Genomic DNA, 27,986 nt, shown 5'->3' on the forward strand with positions numbered 1-27,986 from the left:
TAGACATGAATAATGAAAACTACTTATAATCCAGAGACATAGCGTAGGGATCTTAGGGCTAATAGGTTTAATATTTCTTGTGCCTCTTTATATATTACTCATTTACTGTATTGAAATTGAAATGATTCTTCTTCCTCTCATTATTGGAAATCTCTAGAAATGGGCAAACCACACATAGATCCAATAATCAGATGGATCTGCTCACTAATCACGTGGGGGGGGGGGGCGGATGGAATCTTAAGTCCTACAAGGCAAAAGAATCCATTGACTTGTAAATAAAACAGAAGCGAGACATTACTGTGCAATTTCAACCGAGTAAGATAATTACACTCAGAGATGCCGCTTCCTGTTTCTCTGGTATAAACAAGGAGGCCGCTCCTCTGGCCTCTGCACAACCTGATGTCCGAAGGCCAATCCCCCTCTTGCCCTCCACGTTCCCTCAGGAGAACACTGGGTCGTGAGAGGATGCGAATTGGTGTAACTTTTCTGAAACGACTTGAGCTTCCCCTGCGTTTGTATCCGTGTCATCTTATTCTACGACAAGCTAACATCTATTATTAATTGATGCACTAATTAAAGCCACACTTGCTGTTTCCATTAGCTTATTCCCTAAATTCTCCCGAGTTGGCTGTCTGGTTTTAATCAAAACCAAATGGTAGTCCAAGTTCCCAGCCTGGAGCAGCTAGGAGGAAGTCATTCAGGGGAGGCTCAGGCAAGCAGAAAAGATAAACAGATGAGAGTTCACAAAATCTGTGTCGGACGGAGGACGCAGATACTGTGAGCTGCTTTGGAGACGTGATTCAGGGACTCTGTCAGGCTGGAGGGAAGCAGTTGCAAGTGGTTAATGTCAGCAAGGCTGTAATAGGATCAAGATGGAGTCTGTCTCCTGCTTTGCCAGCCCTGAGCTTGTGTAACTGGAGGATTCTGAGGAGAGGGAATGCTGCATGGGCCAGGACACAGGCTACTTGAATTTTGTGCAGGAATCTTGGGGTCGGGCAGCTCTTGGAGAAAACATCCCCTTTACTGGATTCTTGGGCTTTTACTCACAGATCATCTCAGGTAGAGTATGCAAGGCCGCAGCGTTTTAAAGCGGGAGAAGGGGAGAAGAGGATTTCACATTTAGAAGAATTACGGTATGAACGCGAAATTTCGTCTTGCTCCCTTGAAAGATCTTTTGAAAGGAGAGCTGCAAAGGTATCTGGGTGAAGTTGTGTCTATGCATTTAATAGAGTGGGAAAGTTGTCGGGGAGGGAGGGAACCGTGTTTTCTTTTTCTCTTTTTTTCCCTCATAAGCCATGCGGGCTAGAAAAAGCTCTAGGACTTTATGACTCTCCAGCTAATCACCTCAAGGGCTTTGACAAACTCACTTCAGTTCTGTGTAAAATCAGAACTCCTGCACCGCCCAGGCGGGCTCTGCCTGCCTCTCCCTCTCCCCCTCCCTCCCCTCGTGCAGCCTCTCTCCCATGCACACTCCTCAGAGGCAGGAAATGCTTCCCAGGCAATCTGGGCCTGGTGGTGGAGGCCCCTTTCGCAAAACATCAGTCTGAGTTCAGGAGACAGAAGGCACTGGGAGCGTCTTGACAGGCTGCTGCTCCGGCTGAGGCTCCCTCCAGCTGCCCAGGGTGTTTTTGTTAGAATCACACGCTGCGCAGAAACTGCTTAGAATAGAGCCAAGATCTCAACCACGAAATGTGAACTTATATTTTGGAGAAACTAACGGTCCGGACTTCTTGGCTAACCTGAGCGTTGAACAATGTCATGCCTTGGCGTCGCAGCTCCTCCTTGTCTAGGTAAGACGCTGTGGACGATCTATTTCTACACTTGGAGGCAGTCTTTGGAGAGGCAGAAAGATGGGGATAAACGTTAGCCTCTTGCAGCAAGTGGTGGATTTCCTAGGTTTTAGAGCTAAGCCATGAAAGCAGGAGTGGAAAATGTTTAGTGAGTAGAAAACTGTGAGTCAAATTGTTTTAGCAAAATGTCAATTCTAAAATAGGCTCCAGAGAGACTTGACTCTTTTCCTCCATAAACTAAGATGTTCTTTTAATCCCTTTTTATTCTTAACTTATTTATCAGTAGAGCTATCAGACCAACTTTTTGGTTACATGGCATAATATGAAGCAAACGCATATTCTCACACATAAGTGCGAGGTATAAATGAATTCTTTTTATCTCTCTCCTTTTGCCAACAGGGAGAGTAGATAGCACTAGAGTGACTTTTCTTGATAGTGAATCTCCAAAGAATATTTTGTGTCTCATTTAAAATATGAAGATTGGATTCTTCAATATTTTCCCAAACCAGCTTTAACCATAGGTCAAGCTGCTAATGTACAGCTTAAATGTTTCATTAATTTTTAACAAAAGTAAATGGGTAACCTGTCCTAAGCAGTGTTTAATCTGAGTTTTAAAATGTTAAATATCAGAATTGGATTTAATTTATATTAAATTCCCTGAATTCACTATTCAAGTCATATTTTTGTGACTATTTTTGAATAACTGAAGTAAGTTCCAATGACAATAACATTCATTATTACTATTTTAAAGCAGCTGGAAATTACTACAATTATATGAAAATCTGATCATGTGTTTATAATCATAAGATTACATTTCTACCAGGCTCTAGTCTTTGTAAGGTATCTTAAATGCTTAAATGTGCAACATATGAAAAAATATATCTAGTAATGACTAAAATGACATTGATTTTTAATGTGTAACATATTGTTATATTTATATTTCTGAATATTTAGAATGAAACCAATTATTTTATAAAAGTAATATACAATGGTATGTGAAGGGAACAAATATTCATGTGTATTTCCAAACCTATTAGATGAACCCAAAATACATTAAATGAAAGATGAGAACTATTGGACAGTTGAGTCACAAGAAATTAAGTGTTGTAATTATAAACTTTTACCATTACAAGGTAACCATTTGTTGTATTAGCTAATTATTCTTAAATTCTATGCTTATATTGATGAATTTTAACTATTCACTAACAAGTTAAGTCATGTTAGGACTTTAAAGTATGATAAAAAATAATCTATTTTTAAGTATGTTAAAAAAATATAAAATACTGACTTACGTAAACTATGACTCAATAAAATTCCTGAATAGACTTTCAAGGAAGGAAATAGTATAAGACATCACTCTTCTAACGCTGTGATGAGGTTGCCAGAGGAGCTAAGGAATCACATTCAAAAATGACCTGTCCAAGGTCACACCACTAGCTAGTAGAAGAGATAACAGTGGAACCACAATACTGTCTTATAGTTCAGATATCTTTATACTACATCATCCTGCTCTCAAATAATAATTATGCAGAATAAAATATTCACATGTCTAGTAGGAGTCTACTTTTAGACAGAAAATTTAAAAAAAAATAAAAACTGCCACCAGTGTTACAGTGGGGGAGGGGGGAATAATGATTTTTTAAAAGAACCAAATTTAGTAATAAAATTTTCTCAAATGAAAGTTTAAAAAAAATATTATGCCTTCAACAAACACTTTAAGGGAGTAACTTGTTTGTGCCTATTTTGTTACATTTCATGATTATGCCAAGAAAATCAATCCATATGCTAATAATCACAGTAATTTTAAACGTATGTTACTTAACAAGGGCTAGAAAAGAGCTTGTCTGGTTCATATCCTTGTATTCAAGGGCATCATAATGAACTTGCCTAAACAATGATGGTCAGAGATTTACTACCCCCCATTGAAACTGGTTTAACGTACGTAGACTTTCCTTCTCTTAGCTAACCTAAATTTCTGTTGCTGCAAGTCTATTCCACTTCTATGGGTTTTTCCTCAGTGGAACTATAAAAAGCCTAAATGGACATATGAAAACATAAGTGTACATTTCTAGGACCAAAAAGCCCACTCCCTTTCATCTTCCTTTCTATAGCTTATACTCGATCCTTTAGTTGATTATGTCAATGCTGAGCCTTCTGCAAGACCCTTAAGCTGTAGAATACAGGATTTGTTACAGGACATAAATAAATGTCTGACCAATGCAATGTAAAATGGGAGAGCTGGCTGGATCATCTGTATCATACCTCATATGTGACAATATATGTTGCTCTGCATGCTGAAACACAGCACTTTCCAAGCCTTTCTCATAAAAACTAATGCATGTCATTTCTAGGGCATGCCATTTCTTTAGAGAAAATGTGTGCAATGATGTTTTTTCTCTCATTTTTATGAAACAGATTGGATGTCATTACCATTTAAAAGTTACACTAGTCAATGCCTCCAGTGTCACCACACTCCACATTATTGGAATGAGGAATAAGTGCAGTAAAGAAATGGCCTGTATAACTGACTATATAATTCCTGGAGGGCCTGTAAAAGAAAGTACATCACTCTATTTTTTTTTTCTTAAGGGCATTATCATTTTTTAAAACAAGAGAATTTTTAGGCATGGTATAACCTTACAGAGGATTGGGTCTTACAGGCCAAAAGTAAGTCTAAATGGAACATTTAAAAATTTATCTTTTGTTTTTATCTTACTTGTTTCTTCTTGGAAAATGAATGAATTGGTGTCAGTAATCAATATTACCTTACAATGAGAATCTCTCCGTAGATATCTTACAGTACAGCAAAGATCTGAGAGATGACCTAGGTCTGGATCAGAGAATTATATCATCAACATAGATTAATGTCAAATATTTAGGAGATGAGGATGAGGGAACAGTAAAAAATCTCCAGATTTTAGGAAGTGGCATGAGTATTGTGCCTTCTTCCCCCACATGAATGCTAAGCCCCTGTGTGTATCACTTAAATTAAACAGGTTTATGGAGAAGCCCACCTACAGACTGAATTTGGTGCGGATGTAGAAATACAACATTTACTTCTATGGCTCTATTTTGGCATTAAACTGCTAGTCAGTTCACAGAGTTTTGAGAAATAGATGGGCTTAGTTTTCTAGGAAGTTAAAGAGAATAAAGATGAAATGCGGACCTTGAGACCTAGTTAAAAAAAGATTGTTTATTTTGATTCAGTGAATTATAGAGTATCTAAGTGAACTTGAAAAGATTATACAGGAACTCTGACACACGAAAAAAAAAAAAAGCTGTAAAGCAATGCAAACAGTATGCATATGAATTTCATATTAATTGAGATAGATGAGTAGAGCTCCAGCTGGTTTTGCTCAGTGGTTAGAGCATCGGCCCATGGACTGTAGGGATCACAGGTTCGATTCTGGTTAAGGGTATATACCTCGGTTGTACCTCTATCCTCAGCCCAGGCCATGGCACATGTGGGAGGCAGCCTGTTGATGTGTCTCTCTCACATCAATGGTTCCCTCTGTCTCTTCCCTCCCTTCCACTCTCTCTAAAAATCAATTTAAAAAAAAAATCCTCTGGTGAGGATTAACAAAACAAACAAACAAAAAAGATAGATCAATAGAAAAAACTATTGTAGCTAGTTGTATGAGTGGAAAGGTTGTTTGGGGTTAGACTGAATTGAAGTGTTTTAGCAATACAATTCAAATAATTCAAAGATGAAATCGGTCCTGTTAATGGAAATGAGATCAGAAGAAAGTACCAAAATCAGAGAACCAGTTTAGAAATTCAGTGTTTCTTTTTATTCCCAGAAACTAGCAAAATACCTAACATGTCAGGTGTTATCAATACCTGCCTGTCAATAAATGTTTGTGGAATAAATAGAATGGAAAGAGAAAAGAAAGCAAAGCAAAACCAGTCTTGAAGAGTGGGCATTGTGGAACTTTTTCCCAAACATCCTGTAATGATAGCATAATAATTTTTAAAGTGGAAAGAAAATAAGAGGTTGTCAAGAGTCATCAGAGCCTGAGGCCAGAGGTTAACAACACTCTCATGCGATGCCATTACAAATTCAGTAAGAGCTAGAAGGAAGCATGAGCATCCAGAAATAGTTTGAAATTGAACGTTACACAAGGCCAGTAAGAGCAGCGCACTAGTGAGTTCTCCACGATGTAAATGGAGTGGTGTACTGAAAAGCCCAATGGGCAGTCAGATACTGGCTCTAATTTGCATCTTTGCCACTTGATGCTCTATGATTTGAAACATGCTCTGTAACTACCTTAAGCTTCTGCTTTTTATTGGTAAAGTGGGGAAGATAAAGAAAATATTTACATCACCGGGTCATTTGAGTGTTGCATGAGATTTTGTATGTGGAAATTGTTTTGCATACAGTATAACAAACAAATATTTTGTTTAAAAAAGCATAAGTCAATCAAGAAAGAAAGAATCATGGTGTTTCACGTTTTTGGTCAAAATCGCTCATCTATGTTGAAATAACATGGGCATCCAAGGGATGGGTCCAGCTCATACTCAGCCATGGATTCTGCAACTAAGATCAACCAGACACTAAAGGAGTCATTGGCATTGTCTTTATCAGCATCAGCATCAAGTCAGTTAGCATCAAGTGAGTTCTTGCAATATGTCATGAGTTAAGGATTCTATATGCACTATTAGCTCATCATTGTTCAATATTATTCTTTTCCCCTCAACAATTTATTATTATTCCCATTATAGACATGAGAAAACTGAAGAATACAAACTTAAGTAACTAACCCAAATCACGGGGGGGTGGGGGGGATGGAGGGGTTGAGGGGGAAAAAATGATTCTTTAACAGACATCCTGCCTCCACAAAAATGGAAGCTTTTTGTTACTATTATCATGATCATCAAAAGTTTCGAATGCACCTACTATTAACTGGATTCAGAGAAGAACACTTGGTCATAGAACCAAGCTTAAATGTACATAGATTAGATGACAAAGTAAAATGAAAACTATAGATATTAAATACAGAGGATGAAATTGATCCCTGGTAGGATGATACCGACCTAACCGAAGTAGCCAAGTTCCCAATGATTTCATATTCCGGATTTTAGGGAAAGTTGTGCTATTTGAATGACTGAAGTCTTAGTATCCTGTTATCACCTAGCTATCTGAGCACCTGTGTTGATGTAGTCATATCTCTTATTTATATTTAGTGATTACTGTGCCTACCGTTAGAGTATTCTTAGAAATGATAGCAAAGCTAAAAATAGTGGCACTTAAAGCAAAGCCACATATCACCATGCTGTTGATAAAGCATTATATTCCCTTGTTGAATAGAAATCTCTTTTTATAATAAAGCAAAACCGCATTTCAGTCGTACTGATTTGCCATCCAAAGAAAAAGGCAGCCAAACTCTTGATATCAAATTTAACTCTAAGGTATTTCCTGTTGCATGAAAAATTCCATGTAAAACAAGTTCAGAGCAAAGGCAATACTTTTCTTTGGTTATAAGGGATTCTGTAGATAAGGAAATATCAAGGCAAAAAAATATAAACGATTAATTATTCACTAATGAATTTAATTGCAGAAATATCTAAGATACACTGTAGTTCTGAATGCTCAAAGAATTCTGCATAGGACAGGACACTGTTATTAAGAATACTGTGTACTCTTTTAAAAATAAAACATGGAAGCCCAAAGAAAATACAGATATCTGGAAATTATTGCAAACATGATGCAATATTGTCCACCATGATTATGTTAATTCTGGGATCTCTTGGAAAGCAATTACCCTCAGAAAAGTCTCAGTGCTATCAGGCAATATCATTAAAAGTTCCAAGATTTCCTCAAATTACATGTGGGTTGCTTAAGAAAACGTTAAGAGAATCTGCAAACCTGGCGGAACAGAGCTATAAAGTGGTGGTAAGTCAAACATTGCCAGTATCTGGGCTCCTCCCTGCAAGAAAATTAGAAACTACTAAGACTACATTAAATAGCAGGAACTTGGAGGTAAAAATAGAAGGTACCGTGGAAATAGTACCTTGCAGTCTTGTAGCACCCTGCTCTTTTCTGATGAGCTGTTTCCAGAGGATTGACAGTTAATTTTCAAGTTTGCCTGATTGCTGGAATATCTTTGCCTCTGAAAGCTAAGAATGAGAAGAAGTTTTCCAAGCTCAGGAAAAGTGAGATATACATAAAAACAGGAAAATATTAAAGAGAATGTTTTTAGTTAGATACCACTCCCTTTTTTTTCTAAAGACAAAATAACTGATGGAAGGTTGGGTGTGTTTCTTGGAAAAGGTGATGTACTACTTATTCCACTGACTTCGTTCATTATAGGTGGTTCATTCTATAATTTACTAAAATTGTTAATGTTTTCCAGACAGTCTAAAGGCATGAAAGCTATTTCATATATAATATTGAAAGCTTCATTAAGCATTTGCCAATAAAGAATTTTAACAGGAATTTTTTTCCCCACCAACAGCTAATGAAGCATAATAAATAAATGCCAACATTTGGCAAAGGATGTAAAAGTAGATGGATAATTTTGTGAAGGAGTAAGACATAGACTGCTGCTAAAGAAAGGAAATCTACGTGAAATCAAATGGAGAGAAATTCTTATATTGTATTAGGAAAGGTTTCTCTCTCTCCCTCAGCCTAATTTGGATTAGGTAGCATGAATAGTTTAAAGAAAAGGCACTAAGCCCTGACCGGTTTGGCTCAGTGGATAAAGCGTCGGCCTGCGGACTGAAAGGTCCCAGGTTCGATCCCGGTCAAGGGCATGTACCTTGGTTGCGGGCACATCCCCAGTAGTGGGTGTGCAGGAGGCAGCTGATTCTCTCATTGATGTTTCTGGCTCTCTATCCCTCTCCCTTCCTCTCTGTAAAAAAAATCAATAAAATATATATTTTTTTAAAAAGAGAAAAGGCATTAATTGTTTTTTTTACTAACAGTTGGCCACTCTAACTAGACTCATAAAAATGCTTTTTTAAATGTGTTGTTATTATCTTTTCTTCCTATTTGTCCATACCTTTACATAAAAATTTAAGAAAAATTATATCTGTTCTATGATTTCTTGCTGCTCTTAGGCATCTTGTATATATATGCAGCATCAGTTTGGCAATGAAAAGCAATCCTCTGCATGTTGCCATTGATTCGGGGGCAATAGGAAGATGCCAAAAGGTACGCAATTTAGTTTGTTAGATAATTTTTTCTTTGACATCTCCATAAAAAAAATGAATTTCATTTTAGCTTCCACAAATGCTCACTGTAATAAAGATTTCCTTTGACATTAGTGAGCGCACCTTTGAAGAGCTGTGTTAATCTGTGATGCTGTCTGTTTCTGTGTTGTTGATTCTGTTCTAATTATCCAATTTAGTTCCAAGTGTTTGGGGCACTCACTATGTGGAAAGGAGACTTCTTGAGAGTAGGCTAAGATACATTAAGATTTCAAATCACTGAAGATGTCCCCAATCTCTCCATCTCACTGGACCCTTTTCATGTAGTAACAAAGCAGGCTGGTATTGAAGTGTTCTTTTCTTGATTTAGCTGCATTCTCTATTCTTGCAAGACCGCATTTCAGAGAGTTTAACCTACTTTTAATTAAAAGGTTTTCTCCCTTGTATCTTTTCTTCCTTCCTAGAGTTACTGAGAACTTGCTACGTGACAGATATTACACATCTATGTACTTTAGAGTAGTAGGAGAAGCACAGGTCCTAGAAATTTAACATGGAACGGGTAATTAAGAAGAAAGACACGAAGGGAAGCCAGAAGTAATGCTAGCTATTCAAAGAAAAAGTAGACAAAATAAAGAGAAATCGGCAGTACTATTATGACTTTATTTTCCCTTCTAAATATGAGGAATTGTGTGAAGGTGTTTAACAATTATCCAGGGGGGATCAATCATATATACATGTATATGATTATGAGAATATATATATATATATATATATATATATATATAATGAGAATATATATTTATATATATATTTATATATATAAAAAATTTAGAATTTAATATAATATAATATAAAACTGTGTTCTGAAAGGAGAAAACAAGATACCCACATTCGAAGGAATGAATCAAACAGTCGCTGTCTTTCAAGAGTTGAGAGTGTGGTGTCCAAGAAATTAGAACATAACCGAGAATTTCTCTTTTCATATGTATTTACTCATTTAATTCTACTTACATATTATTTTCGATGTCTTAAACTTCTATCCAGGTAATATTTTTAAAAGACTATAGTTAAGAGGATTACCGAGAATACCTGTCCTGAATTCCAGGAGTTCCCAGAAGGCTTGGGGAGGAAAGGAAGCCATTGTAGAAATCACTTAAGAACCCCATGAAAAACTGCACTGACACTGGTGGCCAAAAATAAGTACCAAACTGACATCTTTATTTTGCTGAAAGTGTGGGGCAAGTTTGTGTATAATTGTGAGGGGGGGGGGGGTGCTGAGTGGGGAAGGAACAAAGTGGAATAGTTTGGTCCTATTGAATATATTATAGAAGGAAATGCAAGCATACAGGGGTGAGAAAAAGTAGGTTTTTCAGTTGTTTGTATGGAAAAATATATAATACTAGAGGCCCGGTGCATGAAATTTGTGCACTGGAGGGGTTCCCTCAGCCCAGCCAGCACCCTCTCACAGTCCAGAACCCCTCGGGGGATGTCCAACTATGGGGAACAGGCCTAAGGCAGCAGTTGGACATCCCTCTCGCAGTCCAGGACCCCTCGCTCCTTACCACCCACCTGCTTGCTGCTCTTTACTGCTTAGCTCGCTGCTTCTTAATGCTTCCACGAAGGCGGGAGAGGCTCCTGCCACCACTGCTACACTTACCAGCCGTGAGCCCGGCTTCTGGCTGAGCAGCACTCCCCCTGTGGGAGCACACTGATTATCAGGGGGCAGCTTCTGCATTGAGTGTCCCCTGGTGGTCAATGCGCATCATAGCGATGGGTCATCCTGGTTGTTCTGCCATAACAGTCACTTAGGTTCTTATTATATAGACTTGAGGCCCAGTACATAAAATTCATGTAGGGAGATCAGTCCCTCAGCCTGGCCTGCACCCTCTTGCAATCTGGGACCCTTCGGGGATGTCTGACTGCCAGTTTAGGCCCGATCCCGCAGGGAGTCGTACATCCCTCCGATAATCTGGGACCACTGGCTCCAACCCGCTAGCCTGCCTGCCTACCTGATCACCCCTAACCACTCTGCCTGCCTGCCTGATCAGCCCTAACCACTTGCCTGCCTGCCTGATCACCCCCTAACCGCCTCTGCCTCAGCCCCCGCCACGGCTTCATCCAGAAGGTCATCTGGAAGGACATCTGGAATGACGTCCAGAAGGTCGTTTGGCTGTCCAGTCCAATTAGCATATTACACTTTTATTATTATAGACTAGGGGCCCAGTGCATGAATTCATGCACCTTGAAAGGAACTGTGGGCTGCGAGGCTGTGGTAGGCACAGAGGTGGGTCTTAGTCCATCCCCTGTGCCCCCCCCCCCCCCCCCCCCCCGCCCAGCCCCTCCCACTGCGGCCCCCAGTCCCATCTGTCAGCAGCCCTGCTCCTGCCACCGCAGCTCCCATGTGTTGATGGCACTGGCCCTGCTCAAACGCACTGATGGTGTGGAGCAATTGGGGCCAGTGCCAGCAGTGGGTGCGAGCAGTGGCTGCTGCTCCGATCGCCCCTCAAGAGCAGGGGGAGGTGGAGAAGTCCTCAGGGGCAATCAGGGCTGGCAGCCACCTCTTGTACCCACTGATGGCATCAAGTGATCGGGACTGGCACCAGGCACCAGCAGTGGGTGCAAGCGGGGCTGTTGCCAGCAGCTGGTGCGAGTGCAGGGTAGGACCGCAGTGTACAGAAGCAAATAATTTTCAGTAACCATCAGAGGCTCACCCTGATGACAGCAACTGGCACCCCTGCTCACCTGCTCCACCATCCCACCGCAGCCAACACCCACCATGTTCCACACACGCCCCCTGGTGGTCAGCGCACATCATATTGACCAGTTGTTCGGTTGTTCTGCCGTTCAGTCTACTTGCATATTAGCCTTTTTATTATATAGGACAAGAATAAACAAGACTAAACTCTGTGTTTCACATTCTCACAACTGTAAACTTACTTTTGCCCAACACTGTATTTATGCATCAACTCAGTCTTAAAATTCCTGCTCTGAAACATATTAAAATTTAGATTGTTATTTAACATGCTTTCTGAAATTCATAGATAGGATACTTTTTTCCTATCTCAAGCAAAAGCACTCAGAAGCATAATATTTAAGAAATTTGTAGCTATTTCTCCTGATATTTATTTCCATACTTCTAAACAATATTACACTATTTTTTCATTTTAGATATTATCAGTTAATTTCCTACTATAGAAAATTAAACATTTGCTTTCTGAAACTATTCTGCCCACCATCCCTAATCCCACCCCCCACAAAACTCTATGCTTGGAAAATAGTTGGTCTATAATTTTTATTAAGTCAGTATTTACTGTTTGCATTGTCTTGGTTAGCAAAAAATTTCACAGCTAAGCCACTAGTATACAATGATTACATTTCCATTCTTTAAAACATTTTATTTAGCCCTTGCCGGTGGGCTCAATTGGTCGGTGCTTACACCAGGAGCTGGCGGGTTCTTGGTCAGGGCACATACCCAGGTTTCGGGTTCAATCTCCAGTCGGGTGCACGCAGGAAGCAACAAATCGTTACCTGTCTTCTATAGAGTATTAAGAAATCTAATATTGTTCTGAAACCCAAGACCTAATATATAATTTATTTTTTCTTTCTCTGATAATATTTACGATCATTTGTTTACTTCTAAATTTCTGAAATTTCACAATAACGTTTCTTGTGTGATCTATTTCTGTTCTTTGTATTATTGGATAGTTCATGGATTCTCTTCAATCTTAAAACTAAGTTCATTAGTTCTGAGAAATTATCTGGCATTCTTTTTCTTTGAAAAATTTCTCCCATTAGTTTTCTCTGAAATGTTCCATAGAAATGTGTTTCCAATGTGTGACCAGTGAGTTTTCAAGTTGTAAGTAATTCTCTGGAGCTTATTGATGTTTCTGTTATCTTCTCTAAAGAGGTGATTCTAGAATAGTAAAAATCTGAAGCCAAAAAGAAAGAAAGACTTCACACATAGAGTAGGAAATATATCTCAACTCCCATTTGACCTGGAAATATTGGAAGCAGGAAATTTCCCACAGAGGACCTCGTTCAGGGGCTTCCTCCTCTAGAGGCCCTATTAATGTTTGCACCATCCCCAACACTACTTGGAAGGAAGGGACAGACAAAGGAAGAAAGAAATAAAGGATTTTTACAAAGACTTTCAAAAGTCAGGACTTTTTTAAAATATATTTTTATTGATTTCAGAGAAGAAAGGAGAGAGAGAGAGAGAGAGAGAGAGAGAGAGAGAGAGAGAGAAAGAGAGCCATGCCTCCTACTTGGCATCAAGCCCGCAACTGGGGCATACGCCCTATGATCAGAATCGAACCCGGGACCCTTCAGTCCTCAGGCCGATGCTCTATCTATTGATCCAAACCAGCTAGGGCAAAAGTCAGGACTTTTACAAAGACTTCCCAATCTGGATTCTAGTCAATTCAAATGATTTAGAAAATGGGGAGGGGGAGAGGGAGGAAAGAAAGGGAGAGAGGGAAGAGGGAGAGCGAAAAGGAGGGAGAGTAAATGTCCCCCTCCTCTGTGTTAAATTTTCTGTGGCATTTGTGGCCATGTGAGAACTTATTATCCTTGTTTACATGAGTTTATACCATAAAGTTGTAAGCTTCTTTAGGAAAGGTAGAATACAATATATTATTTAGGTTTATATTCCCAATGTTTAGCACAGTGTCTATGGCACTGAATAAACATTTGTTCATGAATGATGATGGGCAGACAGTGTTGCCATCAGTTCTACAGTACTGCCAACTTGATTTCAGCCACAAGTCCTTCATTTTTATCATGTTCTCCCCGGCTATAGAATGACCAGGAGTGATTATCACCAGGCTCTTCTTCCTTAGGGACAGCTCACTACCAGGCCAAAAAGTAAGGTATGTGTTTATATCCGCAATAAGTTCAAGGGAAAGCATGATCACTTGATATCAGATATATGTCAGTGATTCTCAATAGAATGTATTCCTTTGATGTCGTTTTGAGTGCAATTACAATTAATTTAAAAATAAATTCTATATGCTATGAAATACTTATTTTATGGAGTGTTAGTGCTACAAAATTAGCCGAAACAATAAATTTGAAATCACTTTGTATCTAAACATCCTATGAACTAATATCACAAACAATAAAGTTGGACATTTCACAATTATTTTTCAGAAATGTTACATAATTAGAGGTACATCCAGTCTCGTGTAATATTAATACAGTGGTGGTTGAACACATGCATTTAAGAAGTGAAAAATCCCCATGGAAATTCACTTCATAAAATCAACACCCTGGAATGACCTACACTTTTCCAGATCCTTCATCCAAATCCTCAGCAACTGAGCTCATTCTGAATGAAATTGCGTAAAAAGGCTTACCCAAAAAATGTAATAGAAATTTACAAAATAAGTAGTCAGTAGTTAAAAATATAACTTTTGTTTGTTTTTGTTGATTTCAGAGAGAAGAAGGGAGAGGGAGAAAGAGATAGAAACATCAATGATGGGAGAGAATCATTTAATGCTGCCTCTTACACAGCCCCTACTAGGGATCAAGCCCACAACTGGGCATGTGTCTTGACCGGGAATCGAACCATGACCTCTTGGCTCATGGGTCAAGGCTCAACCACTAGGCCATACTGGCCAGGCTAGAAATATAATTTTTAATAAGGCATTCTGATGAGGTGGTCCATAGGGAAAGTCAGAACTTCGACAAAGACTTCACATCTTCCTTGGCTTTTAATCAATTCAGATGACTTAGAAAATGAGGCCAATAGGCTGAGACGTGATTGAAAAGAATCCAGTGTTCCATCTCATTAATATTCTGTTCAGCCTTTAGATCATGGAGGCAGATTTTAACATAATGTTATAACTCCGAATTTAAATAGGAAGTATGAATATGAAAGCTTGTGGAGATAATTTTTTAAAATCTATCAGACCACAGGATATTATGGGATGAGCACTCAAAATGTAGTGATGGTTGTCATAACAATAATTAGGACATTTTTCTTGAAAGAAAAGACAGTGTAAATTCACAGGAATAATTTGAAAATAATCAAATAACCTAGATTAGACATTAGGACAGAGTAATTAAGACTATGTTGGAAATATCTAATTTATAATCTCTCTTTGTAGCTAGATTGTCTCAGGACTTGTTGAACTGTCTTCCTGTGATATAAAAATATTGACATACTTGCCAAGGTTGAGTAAAATAAGTTAGTTAATATTAAGATAAGGTCTTAAAGGCAAAGTTTAGTGTAATCTCTTCTCTAAGGGGTTAATAAAACTCTATTTCTTCTTAGTATAAGAAATGAAGCCAGAATTCAGTCTCAACTGAAATGTAAATGAGGCTTAGGAATGACACAGTAATACCACTTGGCATTTCTTAAGTTAGCCCTCTCTTTCTACACTGGATAAAAATAAAGAAAAGAAAGCCTCTAAAACAGAACCTCCCTATTACAACCCAAATTTGCCCATAAAAGCAAAATTTTTCTGACCTGCATCTATGCGTTTTTTCCACTTTCTGTAGCCTCCCACACTGTAATGACTTATGCATGGGATTCGGGGTCTTTCTATTTTCTTCTGTGTGGAGAATGAAGGCCCACATGGAAAATGTGAATGCTGACCATTTTCAAAGATGATCACAGATCTCTGAGGGCACCAAAGAGTATCCAGAAAGGTATTTGGTCAGACTGAGGAACCAATTTCTAGTACATTCCTTAACTTCATTGGTCTTCACAGGATGGGAATATTTACCTTTCTGGCATGTGCTTAGAGCTCAGTCAGAATAGCCTGAAATTTTTGGTGAGGAGTCAGTCCTTTTCAATAGCCTGAAGTGACCCAAAACCAGCACAGCAGTTAATCTTGTTTACAACTGAAATCAATAAGCCAATCCATGTTATGTGCTGAAAGTCCCAATGTGGAGTCAAAACTAGAAGTGCCTGCGTTTTGAATGGGATTTTTCTTTTACAGTCCATGAATTTGCTTCCATTACAGAACAACATTTTGTAAGGCTGAGTTTACGCTGGTATAATTTGTTTCCTTTAACTAAGGGTTTGAATAATTCAAGGTAAAAAGTATGGATACCAAGAATGTGTTTATATTCTGACCTTATCTCATGCCTGGTTTTCTTGTTTACTTAAATTTTTATGACCAAATTCTAACAGAAGTATACAAACTAAACTCCATGCAAGCCAAAGAGACTGAAATTTCTGAAGAATTATCCCAATTGTCTTATCATTCTCACATCTTCCTTTTGGTTCCCCTGAATTCCTGCCTCTGGAGTTTAGATTTTATACATACTACAGATATGTGGAAGGAAGGAGTGGAGGTAGGATCTCATGGCACAGAGACAATGAAGTGTGTTGGCTATCTCATCCTGGCCTTAGAACCAGGGCCTAGTTTGACTACTGGCTTACTTCCTAGATGTATCTATAACCATGAACAAGTGACTGAATTTCTCTTAGCCTCAATAATGCTAGCTAGAGCCAGTAGTAGCAGGAATACTAGGCATGTAAATGTATTTATCCTGAGTCATTGTAAATGGTATGTGCTATGCTTTCTTATCCATGAATTATCTGTTAATATGAGCTAAACTGGATTATTTCATGTTTCTTAGTCACTCCCTGGAGTGAATACATCCTGAATGTTTGGGATCTGTATTAGCTCTTTCACACACTAATACTTTACAAATGCTGTCTCTATAGCTCAAATTTTGCATGAACAGTTCCCTGGTGGCCTTTGTTGAAATTCAAACCGAACAGCAAATAGATTTCTGTCAAGACTTGTGTTCACAAAAGTAAATGAGGAAAGCATGTAAGCTAGCACAACAAGTTTCTTGCAGTGAATTTTATCAAGTATTGCAATCCAAATATTTTCTTACTGAAGTTTTCAATGTTCAATAGTTATATCTGTATTCATTAATAGATTGATCAATCCAGCTGCCTTTTAAAACACTGTCAATGATTATTTTATCATAAATATCCAATGTGAAATTTTCTCCTTATATCAAGCTGCTTCTTAAAGAAGTAATACTATTAAAGTTATTAAACAGAAATTTTACAAACTCTCTAATTTAATCTTTCTAGCATAGGTTAAGGGCTCTCTTTTCCAAGTTATATTTTCATTTTAGAATCATGTCCTGAACTATATATTTTTTTTTTAATTTTTTAATAGGTGGTGAAATGAGAATACTCACTCTCTTCGTCAGTCAGCGAATTTGAAGTTCTTTCATCAAGTTCCATCTCCTTTTGTCTCACATGGAATGTATTTCTGTATCTGTTGTTAAACTACAATGACATGTCTGTAGCTATCAGGAAGAGAAGCTGGGAAGAACATGTGACCCAATGGATGGGACAGCCTTTTAGTTCTGATGATCATAACACAGCATGTCATCATGGACTCGTAGCTGACAGCTTGCAGGCAAGTATGGAAAAAGATGCAACTCTAAATGCGGACCGCAAAGAGAAGTGTGTTTCACTACCGGACTGCTGCCATGCATCAGAGCTGAGAGATTTCCCTGGGAGGCCAATGGGTCACATTTCAAAAGAAGTGGATGAAAATGACAGCCAGGAAGGTGAAGATCAGTTTCTTTCTCTGGAAGCCAGCACGGAAACACTAGTGCACATTTCTGATGAGGATACCGATTCTGATCTGTATCTTACAGATGATAAACAGATTTTAACTTCCCAAGGGCACGGAACCTCAGACCAACATAGCGTCAAAGGAGCAGGCTCCTTTGTCAAGACGCTGCCTATCACGGAAACAAACCAGGATTCTTACAACTCCTGGGGAGTGGCTGGTGGAGCTGAATTAGCACTCGTAGAAGAAAGTGGGGAGAGGAAAGTTATTGACATTGTAAGTAAAAGCCTGGAGCTTTGTAATGATATAAGCTTAAGTGAAATAAAAGATGCATCCCAAATACGTGTATGTGAGTCGTTGAATGTGAACGATATTGTGCCTGAGAAGCAATTGCTTAATTCTGCTGTAATTGCTCAGCAACGAAGGAAACCCGACTTCCCTAAGGAGGAACATGAAAGAAACACCTGCTGTGTAGTACAAGATGAGTTTTTCGCTAGCCCTTGTGCAGACAGGGGACTGCCATTATCAAAAGCAGATCCTGGGGGCTGCCTTCTGCAGCCTCCTTCCTGCCCTGGAGGAATGTCCGCTGAAAATGGCCTGCAGAAGAGTGGTTTCTCAGAACATCAAAACAAAAGTCTTCCAAAGGTCAGCTCTGGAGATGGCATGCAGTGTTTACACTTAAAGGAACCTCTGACCACCCAGGAACCCACAGATAATCAAGTCAGACTTCGAAAGAGAAAGGTAAGACACGTGCTTTTGGAATGTTGTAAATATCCTTGTTTCCATCACTTATTATTTTGGTAGCATGAAAGGGATATGTAGATGTTTCTTTTCCCCTATACTGCAGCTGTGTGACTCAAAGAGTATCTTCTTGGGGAAACCATCAAAATATATAAAAATTAAAATATAATAACCTATCCATTTGACTAATAATATGTATAATGGTTTATGAACAATCTATTCTGAGACTGTATTGAAGACAGAATTGGTTTCACTTTCTTCAATTGGAATTAAATAACATGAGAAAGATCACTGTTCAAAGCCCATCTAAACAGTAACCTCTATTTTTTTTTAATTTAATAACATTTATTTGGGCTTGTTTCCTTTTCCCTCTGAAAAGCATATTTTATCAAAGAAAAGTGGTATAAATTACATATTAAAAATGACCCCTTTATATATATAAAGGCAACAGTACCCCTGCCCCCAAAATATGCTGATATTATTTTAAATGTTACCCTAGCACATTTGTTATCGATGGGCATATCAACTTTTCTTTAACTCTTTACCCCAAAGGTAATAACTGAAGGTAATTATTTATGCCCAGGTCTCCTGACTAATCTTATAGGTGCCCTGCTCCCCCAAATAGTTTCTGGGTGAGGGAAGCAAGGATTTGAGTGGGGCTACATGAAGCAGGGGTAACTTAGTGAACTCTTTAACAAAGTTTGCCTTGCTTTTAGGATTTTTCCAAAAATCATCCCACAATGTAGTGCTCTATAATCCTGATGTAAATATAAATACAATTTCTTCTATAAATCCAATGTGGCCATTGGCATTGCAAAACAATGCAGATGTGGCCATTGGCATTGCAAAACAATGCAGATTGGACACTTTAGTGTGACATCCTTGCCCCTCTTTCAATATAATAATAATCCATAATCGCAATTCTAACAAAGCTAATGTTCTCAGTTCTGTTCAACTGAGCTGTCTACCACGAGGAATAAAAATCTCCCACTCTCTTTATGGTGAAGAAATCTGGTTTCCATAAACTGTGGTTTCGCTAACAAACTAGATCAGTGACATGTCATAAGTCAGTTTAAGTGAAGTCAAACATTTTACAGCAAAGATCACTACGCTCCAGCTATATGCCAGCAGATCATTCTGTGCTTCTGGCCAACCCTTCCTGCCTGATATAAGTTGTAACAAAATGCTAATGCTCCATGAAGTTGTTCAGATTGGAATGCTCAGCTCACCTTTTCGGAAATTTCCATATACTCTATCAAATCTGTTGGAGGGAATGCAACAATGACATAAGAAAGTATTAACCAACTTATGACACAGCTCCCCGAAAATAAGACAAACCCTGCCCAACTGCCGACAGAAACATTAAACATTCCAGAAACATATGCTCACCACTTGGACATTTATATCAATACTAAGAATGCTGGAAAGAATTTGCTCTTGGATGTGTCACTATAGCATGGTTGCATTATGAGAGCTGTAATTATATACCATTTACAAGTTCTAACTTAAATACTCTATTTTAAGCATTTCATCATTCTGGAGTGCTATAGCATTATCTGGAGGAACATTTACTTTGACTCTACAACTCACTTGTGATGTCTTGTAATAAACAGTTTTAATAACAAAATTTTATGTTTGGAATTTACTCTGGAAAAGTATGGTTATAGGAGAAGCCTCTAGAACCAAAATGTGTAGGAAATTTTGTTCTATTTGATACTGTTGAGTTAAAATACCTTTGAATTGGCAACTGGCCATTTTAGAACCTTACCAAAAGAAATAATAAAACAATTTCATAAAAAATATATATGCACAAAGATGTTCACAATTGTATTGTGTATTAGTGACAAAAAAAAGAAAAAAGCAACTTTCCACCTATACTGTTTAATTATTGCTTATAATGACCTGTATATGCCATAGTTAATAATAAAATTTTATGTATAAACAAGAGTACAGTTTGGAATGCTATGCAACCATTAAAAAGATGGAGTGAGATACGTGTACACTAACTGAATGATGATGTTCATGGCATCGTATATCTGGAAAATGACAGTGCAAGAGCAATAGGTGTAGCATATCTCAACTGTATAGGAAAAAATGTGAGGATGCAGATATATAGATATAGATATAGATATAGATGATATAGATATAGATAGATATATAGATATAGGTGACATATAGATATAGGCATAGATTTGATATAATTATATGTATGGTTATAAACTCTCTATGACTAAATAGGAATACATCAAATCCTAGCTAAACAGGCACAGGATTGTTAATAGCAGTTACTTTAAGACAATAGAATCAAAAGGGTAGAAGCAGGGGATTTTCACGTTTTACCCTATATAACTTTTATAAAAGGTCATAGAATTGTGGGTGAAATGCATATAACTATTGGAAGTACAAAAATATAATATTAGATATACAAACTACTTGAAGCATCTTTTAAGGGCACCAAAGAATCCTTTATCCAGTTATCATGTGTACTATTACTTTTATGAAATGGAAACAAATATTTAAAGGTTTTCAAAATATCAACATGAGTTTCAATCAACTACTCAATCTTAATGCCATAGCATCTAGTTTAAAACAGTAAGCCTTTTGGAGAGACAGGCGAGCCACATTTTCATGCCTAAGGTATTAGGTGCCAGATTCGGAAAAGACTTTGCTCAATTGTCTCTGTCATTTATACTATTTGTCCGCAATAGCTATGGTGACAGCTTTAAGATTAGAGCTTGGAAAGGTAATATAGAATTTGAGCTAATAACATTTTAGTTAGAGAACTTTAATCAGCTTATTATCTGATAGTCATGTGAGTGAACCAAACCCTTCACTGAATTTATGAGCATGAGTTTTGGGGGGCTTTGCTTTTTTGGGGGTCAGCATTCAATCAAGATTCTAAGACTTGAAAAAAAACCTGAAAACAAAAACAGAGCTTAAAAGAGTGACCCTCAGAATGTACTGAAATTGCACTCAATTATCATTTCTTGAAACCTATAAATCTTGGCAGGCATTTATTGTACTATATGATATATTTTTTCTTGTTTTCCAATGATTTTTTTTCCATCAGGATAGCCACACATGTATTTTTTTTAGGAGTTTCCATTGAGAGGACTGCATTTGTAGTATATGTAAATATTAACCTTTTAAACTAACAATTCTCCTAAGTATGACGAAATATATCATTAAAGTGAAGCCACTGAAATCAAAGGAAAACCAAATAGATTATGAGCAGACAGTAGAAATGAGCCCTCCATCAGGCTGAGTGGCATAGGACCACAGCTTATAGGGTGTGGGTGGGTCTTTGGGGTAAGGCAGCTGGTTAAGAGCAATTCTCAGAGACAAATTCCAAAGCAATCTGGGGGAGGGAGACAGTCTAAGAAGTGGTCTCTGTAAACCAAATGAGATGTGAAGATGGAAAATATCTAGGGCAAGACTTGAGGTTAAACCTTTTTTAGGGAACTCATGTATTTGTTCTTGATGGTGGTTTACTAATTAAAGAGAGGCCAGCATCCAGTCTTCTCTGGGGGCTATTTAAATAGTTCTCAAATTTTTGAATAACCATAATAGTTACACAAATGTATGAGCAGATTTTCATTTGCTCACATAAAACATAATCCGTATCACAACGCAAAATAAACTCCAAAAGGGAATGCAAACACGGTCTGAACTTTGAGGAGACACCTAATTGCACATTTGAACACAAACCTCATCTTCCAACAATAAACTAAATTGTATCGCTTATGCTACAGATTTGCCTGCCATCACAGAAAACCAGCATAAAAGTGCCTTGAACATCTTTCTCTCACATACACATAATAATTGTATATAAGCAGTTCTGGATCCAGGTGTAGGCTCTATGTTTCAAAACCCTCGACCAGGGGTGGGAAATGTCCGGCCCATGAACCATATAAGGCCCGTGAAATCATTTGGTCTGGCCCTGTCAAGGCATTAGGGGTGAGTTAATTAAAGGTTTGACCAAATACAGCAAGCTAATTTTTAAGTTGATAATTTGTATGGCCTGAGAATGATATTATATATCCAAATGGCCCTTGGCAGGAAAAGGTTCCCCACCCCTACCTTAGACCCCTTTGATCTAACTGCTCTGCTGCCTTGAGCCCTTATTCATATTCAAGTCCATGGGAAGAAAGGTGGGGATGGCCACAGTTCTGTGTGAAGGCGGGCCCAGAAGGTGAACACTTTCTTTTTTTTTCCAGAGAGGAAGGGAAGAGAGAGAGAGAGAACCATCAATGATGAGAGAGAAGCATTGATTGGCTGGCTCCTGCACGCCCCCTACTGGAGATTGAGCCTGTAACCCAGGCATGTGCCCTAACCAGGAAGCATGTGCCCTGACCAGGAATGGAACCTCAACCTCCTGGTTCATAGGTCAATGTTCAGCCACTGAGGCATGCTGGCTGAGTGGTACATGTTTATTTTCCCTTCATATTTCATGTTCTAGAACTTAGCTTTATGGCCACACCCAGCACTCATGGCTCAGAAATGGAGGCTGCATTTTGGCCAACAGCTGTCTGCTAAAGACTCTATTATAAATATGTTAATGAACAATATCTTAACATAAATATATTCCAGTATATTGAGTTGTGCAAGGAATAAACAAGCTGCATATATGTTCTGTGGCATTCTGTACAAATACCTGGTGCTTTAATTTCACACTACAGAATACCTTTCCATAGTAGGAAACTCTTTTGTTTGTTGAAGTGATAGTTATCAAATGCTACACTTTTTCTTGTAGAAAAATTGCCCAGGAGCTAAACATTATACTGTTCATACTGTAGTTCATCTCTGAACATTAATTACCAATGATTGACAAAAATCAAATGTTTTCTTTTTACCCTATTTTTAAAATATGTGTAAATTTGGTAAAAGCACACCTCTATCTAAAACAGTGGTTCTCAACCTTCCTAATGCCGCGACCCTTTAATACAGTTCCTCATGTTGTGGTGACCCCCAATTTCATTGTTACAAATTAAACATAATTAACCCTTTTCGGTCCAACATGGAGGCTGACTCGACAGACCAGGCGCTAGGAGCAGGTCCAACCTCGAGGCTGAGGTTGACACCTCAAACCGGTTCAACATTCAATCCCGTCAATTAATTTGGACCAGACTGTTTGAATTCCAAAAATAAAATTGGACCGCAAAGGGTTAAAGCATAGTGATTAATCACAAAAACAATATGTAATTATATATGTGTTTTCCGATGGTCTTAGGCGACCCCTGTGAAAGGGTCGTTCGACCCCCAACGGGGTCGCGACCCACAGGTTGAGAACCGCTGATCTAAAAGAACCTTCTCATTCCTTTCTATGACTTCCTTGTTTCTTCTATCTCCTGAATGCCTATATGTAAGCTGTGTAACATGGTAAGGTTAACATTGACTCATGGGTGACACAAAGAACATGGTAAATTATGCAGGAGATAGAATGGACCAAGAATGGAGGCCAGATGAAAGAATATAAAAGGGGAGGAAAAACTTGTCTAAGAAACAAAAACAAAAAAGATGGTTAAGACTCCAAAAAAGTATGCTGAATGATAGCAAGACTGCTGGAAGAATTGGAGTTTATCAATAAGCCTGATACTAGAGGACATAGAGAGAAGGAGTAGAAAGTGGGCTAGGGCCCTGGCCGGTTTGGCTCAGTGGACAGAGCGTCGGCCTGCGGACTCAGGGGTCCTGGGTTCAATTCTGGTCAAGGGCATGTGCCTTGGTTGTGGGCGCATCCCCAGTGGGGAGTGTGCAGTAGGCAGCTGATTGATGTTTCTCTCTCATCGATGTTTCTAGCTCTCTATCCTTCTCCCTTCCTCTCTGTAAAAAAATCAATAAAATATATTTTTTTAAAAAAGAAAGAAAGTGGGCTAAGTATATACAGAGTGGGGCAGAAGTAGGTTTACAGTTGTGAGTACACAAAACATGGAGTTTATTCTTGTATTATTACTTATTGATTATTGCATTTTTTTCCATGCAAACATCTGTAAACCTACTCTTGCCCCACTGTGTATAGCTTGTAGATAGATTCATAATAACAGTATAATTTATATTAAGGGCTTATTGAGCAGATTGTATTGTTTTGTTTTGTTTTAATATATTTTTATTGATTTCAGAGAGGAAGGGAAAGAGAGATAGAAACATCAAAGATGAGAGAATCACTTATTGGCTGCCTCCTGCAAGCCCCCCACTGGGGATTAAACCCACAAACTGGGCTTGTGCCCTGACCAGGAATCGAACCCTGACCCCCTGGTTCATAGGTCGACACTCAACCATTGAACCACACCGGCCAGGCCCCACTCTGTTTTTCCTGGTTAATGTCACTTTGAGGAAGTTTGGAATGGAATGGAGTGGAGAGGAGACGACAAGAATAAGAGAATGAACAGAATAAGAGGATAGGAGAGTAAGGGAGTTTGCTGAGAGAGTATCAGACAACAAAAAATTTCCTTTTGATTTCTATTGTGAAAGTCACATAAAGTAGGGAGCTTTGTTGCCAGGTGCCTTTAAGGCGGAAAAATATCCTCTGAATGAAAGCAATTAGATCTGAACTTTTCTTGTTGCGGCTATTTTTTTAAGTAGTTATGAAGTGTGATGGGCCTCCGTTCCAACAGAGACTTGGACCAAAACTGCAGATTTACATTATTAGCAACAAGATCATTAATAAGTTCGCATTTACCCAACATCAGTTTTTATTGGAGCACGAATTAATACATTTTTATGATGTTATTTTAAATAATTTATAGGTATTCCAGAGCCAATTGCACCTTAGAGGCTATGGTAACAGTGAAACATTTAGTTTCTTCCGCATGGATTTCTGTTACCATAAACCAGGACCAACTTATTAATCTTTTAATACCAACAAAACCACCATAGATGTTGGCTGCCTCCCTCGAAGAAATGCCAATATCCACAAAAGTTGGGATAACTAGCATACCCTGCATCCCAGGGCCCTGCCTCTGTTATCTGAGCACTAAACCATCAGACTCTGTTTGTTTTCTGGCTCATGTTCTTAGAAATAAAGTCCTTCCCTACTGCCAACATGATCTCTATTCCACAGATAATTTTCTAACTGTTGAGAAAATTATAGTGCTACGTTGGAGATAACCTCACAATTTTCAAAGGAAATATAAGCAAATAGGAAAGTACACTTGTATTCTTTCTTCAGTTCTGTCTCTACATTGGTGTAGGAATAAAACTAGTGATTAATGAACCTCTTCAATTTTGGGTTCTATTTTTTGAGCCAGCGAAACTTCAAAAGGATTTACTGCTTTTTATATACATTACAAGTTAACCCGGATGTTTAAAAAAAAATCAAATGGCATAATTATTTGGTCTAGAAAATGAATAGCTTGGTTTGAACTTGATTTTCTAACCAAGCGATTAAGCTGGGATGAAGAGAAAGAGCACAATCTAAATTGAAGGTGCTATTTAATCTTCCTGGGCCTTATATGTCCCTGAAAAGTTGAGATGAGTCCTTACCTCAGAAGACAGTTAGGAGCATAAATGAGATAGAAAATGTGATGGAATAGCTACACAGTACAACCACACAAATGATCCATTTTTTAACCAAAATTTGAGATAAGGATTTGACAGGCAAGTAACAGAAGAATTGCAGAACACTATGTGGGAATAGGTCAAATTCTAGCAAAGTCTATATTCACAGCATATTACTTAGCCAGGGCCACTGAGTACTCTAGTTCAGTGATGGCGAACCTATGACACGGGTGTCAGCGGTGACACGCGAACTCATTTTTTGGTTGATGATTCTTTGTTAAATGGCATTTAAATATATAAAATAAATATCAAAAATATAGTCTTTGTTTTACTATGGTTGCAAATATCAAACAATGTCTATATGTGACACGGCACCAGAGTTAAGTTAGGGTTTTTCAAAATGCTGACACGCCTAGAATCTTCTGATCCGTAGTCAGACGCGTTATCCAAAAAATATATTAAAAAAAAAAAAATGCTGACACGCCGAGCTCAAAAGGTTCGCCATCACTGCTCGAGTGGAGGTTGCTAAGTGCTGCTCAGCCCATGGGAAATCTCCACAGCTTCTCTCTAGAACAAAGTAATGAAGCCAGTGGGCTCAAACTGCTTCCTTCCCTGAGAGCTTTGTAATCTTGTATGTTACTTACTCTCACCGTGCCTCAGTTTTTTTATCTGTATAAGGGGATACTTCGCTCTGTTTTTAGGAAAAGTAGATAAATGAATATATAAAATAACTAAAACAGTGCCTGGCACCTAGTAAACACCATGTGACTTTAACTCGTAATAGATGTTATTATTTGTTTGTTTACTATATTTGCCCTAGTTAGAGATCTGAGAGTAATGTATAAAGCCCAAAACTATGACAGGAAATTTAAGACTAAAATAAGTTTACCTAAAAATATTTTTATATATACATATATAGATCATATGCATAAATAAATTAATTTTAAATACCTGCAGTAAGCAAGCACAATCTGAGATACAGTATTGGGCTCCCTGCAGTAAGTAAGCCTCTTTACTGAGGCTTGGAGGAGAGGAAGTGAACAAACACACAGCAATTAGGTGGAAGCTACCTGCCCCAGGGACATTAGCAAATTGGCTGATGGTGCTCTGCTCCCAAGTTTCTAACGGAAGTGCAAAAGGAAACCAACCGGAAGCAGGCTCAGCTCTGTGATAAATATCACCTTTGAGGCTTGTGGATCATATTCTCCGCCTCCCCCATCCCCCAAAGGCACAGGAAAGCGGAGTTTGAGTCAACACAGCTGACCAGTGCTACCTTAAGAAACAAACAGTTAAGTATCACAGGAACTCACTCATTTGTGGACTCTAATGAGCAATATCAAGTGATGAACAAAAATAGATCCAGATACATAGAAGCATCCAACAGACCATCTAACCTCAGGGGAAGGCAGGGGAGAGTGGGCGAGGGGTGGGGAGGATGAGATGGGTAAGAGATCAACCAAAGAACTTATATGCATATAATAGACACAGACAGTAGCGGGGTGGAGTCCTGGCCTGGGAGAAGACCATGGGGAGGAAAGGAAATAGGTAATACTTTCAACAATAAAGAATTAAACAAACAAAAAGAAACAAACAGCTGAGCTGAGTGCAGAGTAGTTATTTTTCACAGTATGTAGATGGGACTTTAATTGTTAATTCATGCCTCAATAACATTCTTGGCATTTTGTCTTCATTTTGCGGTAAGATGGTAACATGAAGTTGAATGGTCTGTCGCATGCTCATTTACCCAACAAGCAAGACATTGTTCAGTTGACTAGACCCTGATAGGCAGCAACCTACAAACCAATATGGGATGAGGCACAGAGAAGTTGCTTTTCATAGGTTCATAAAATGTTCCAGCTGGAAGAGACTTTAAACATCCTTGCTTTTCCCTATAACTGGAATAATGCATGTGTATTGACAAGGCCAAAGAGCTGTAATTTAGTGTGTTAATAGTGGTATGTTCTGTTATCAATGAAAACTTGCTGTCCCACAGAGAAGATGCTGAGTTGCATATTATCATGGAAAAGCTATAATTTTAAAGTAATCAGGAAGAATTGGCCAACAGCGCAATGGAACATAAACCTAATATTAAGGGGTTTTTTGAATGATGAAAGGAAATGTTTTATCCTTCTATTTCAGACATTTGTCCACTTTATGTGCGGGGGGGGAGGGGGGGAGGAATACAGCTTTAAGAATTTAACTACCATTTCAGGTATATGCTGACAAAAATATAAAATAAAATTTTAACTGAAAAGAGAAT

The 27,986-nt window shown here is 38.3% G+C and overlaps 1 protein-coding gene across 9 annotated transcripts in view; it reads left to right on the forward strand.

The window, feature by feature from the left end:
- The first annotated feature begins 1,285 nt into the window (after positions 1-1,285).
- Positions 1,286-27,986, forward strand: part of DLC1 (DLC1 Rho GTPase activating protein) — a 367,353-nt gene continuing 340,652 nt past the window's right edge. For 2 of the 9 annotated variants that reach the window (XM_036300740.1, XM_036300741.1), the window contains exons 1-2: positions 1,417-1,790; positions 17,087-18,232. In XM_036300740.1, the coding sequence (XP_036156633.1) occupies positions 17,210-18,232 (1,023 nt within the window). In that variant the 5' untranslated portion in view covers positions 1,417-1,790; positions 17,087-17,209. Of the gene's footprint in view, positions 1,791-17,086; positions 18,233-27,986 lie in introns of all 9 variants that reach the window. The other 7 variants (XR_004966277.1, XR_004966276.1, XM_036300754.1 and 4 more) reach the window with 7 other exon arrangements.

The sequence above is a fragment of the Myotis myotis genome, unplaced genomic scaffold (genome assembly GCF_014108235.1).
Source record: "Myotis myotis isolate mMyoMyo1 unplaced genomic scaffold, mMyoMyo1.p scaffold_m19_p_3, whole genome shotgun sequence".
Lineage (NCBI taxonomy): Eukaryota > Metazoa > Chordata > Mammalia > Chiroptera > Vespertilionidae > Myotis > Myotis myotis.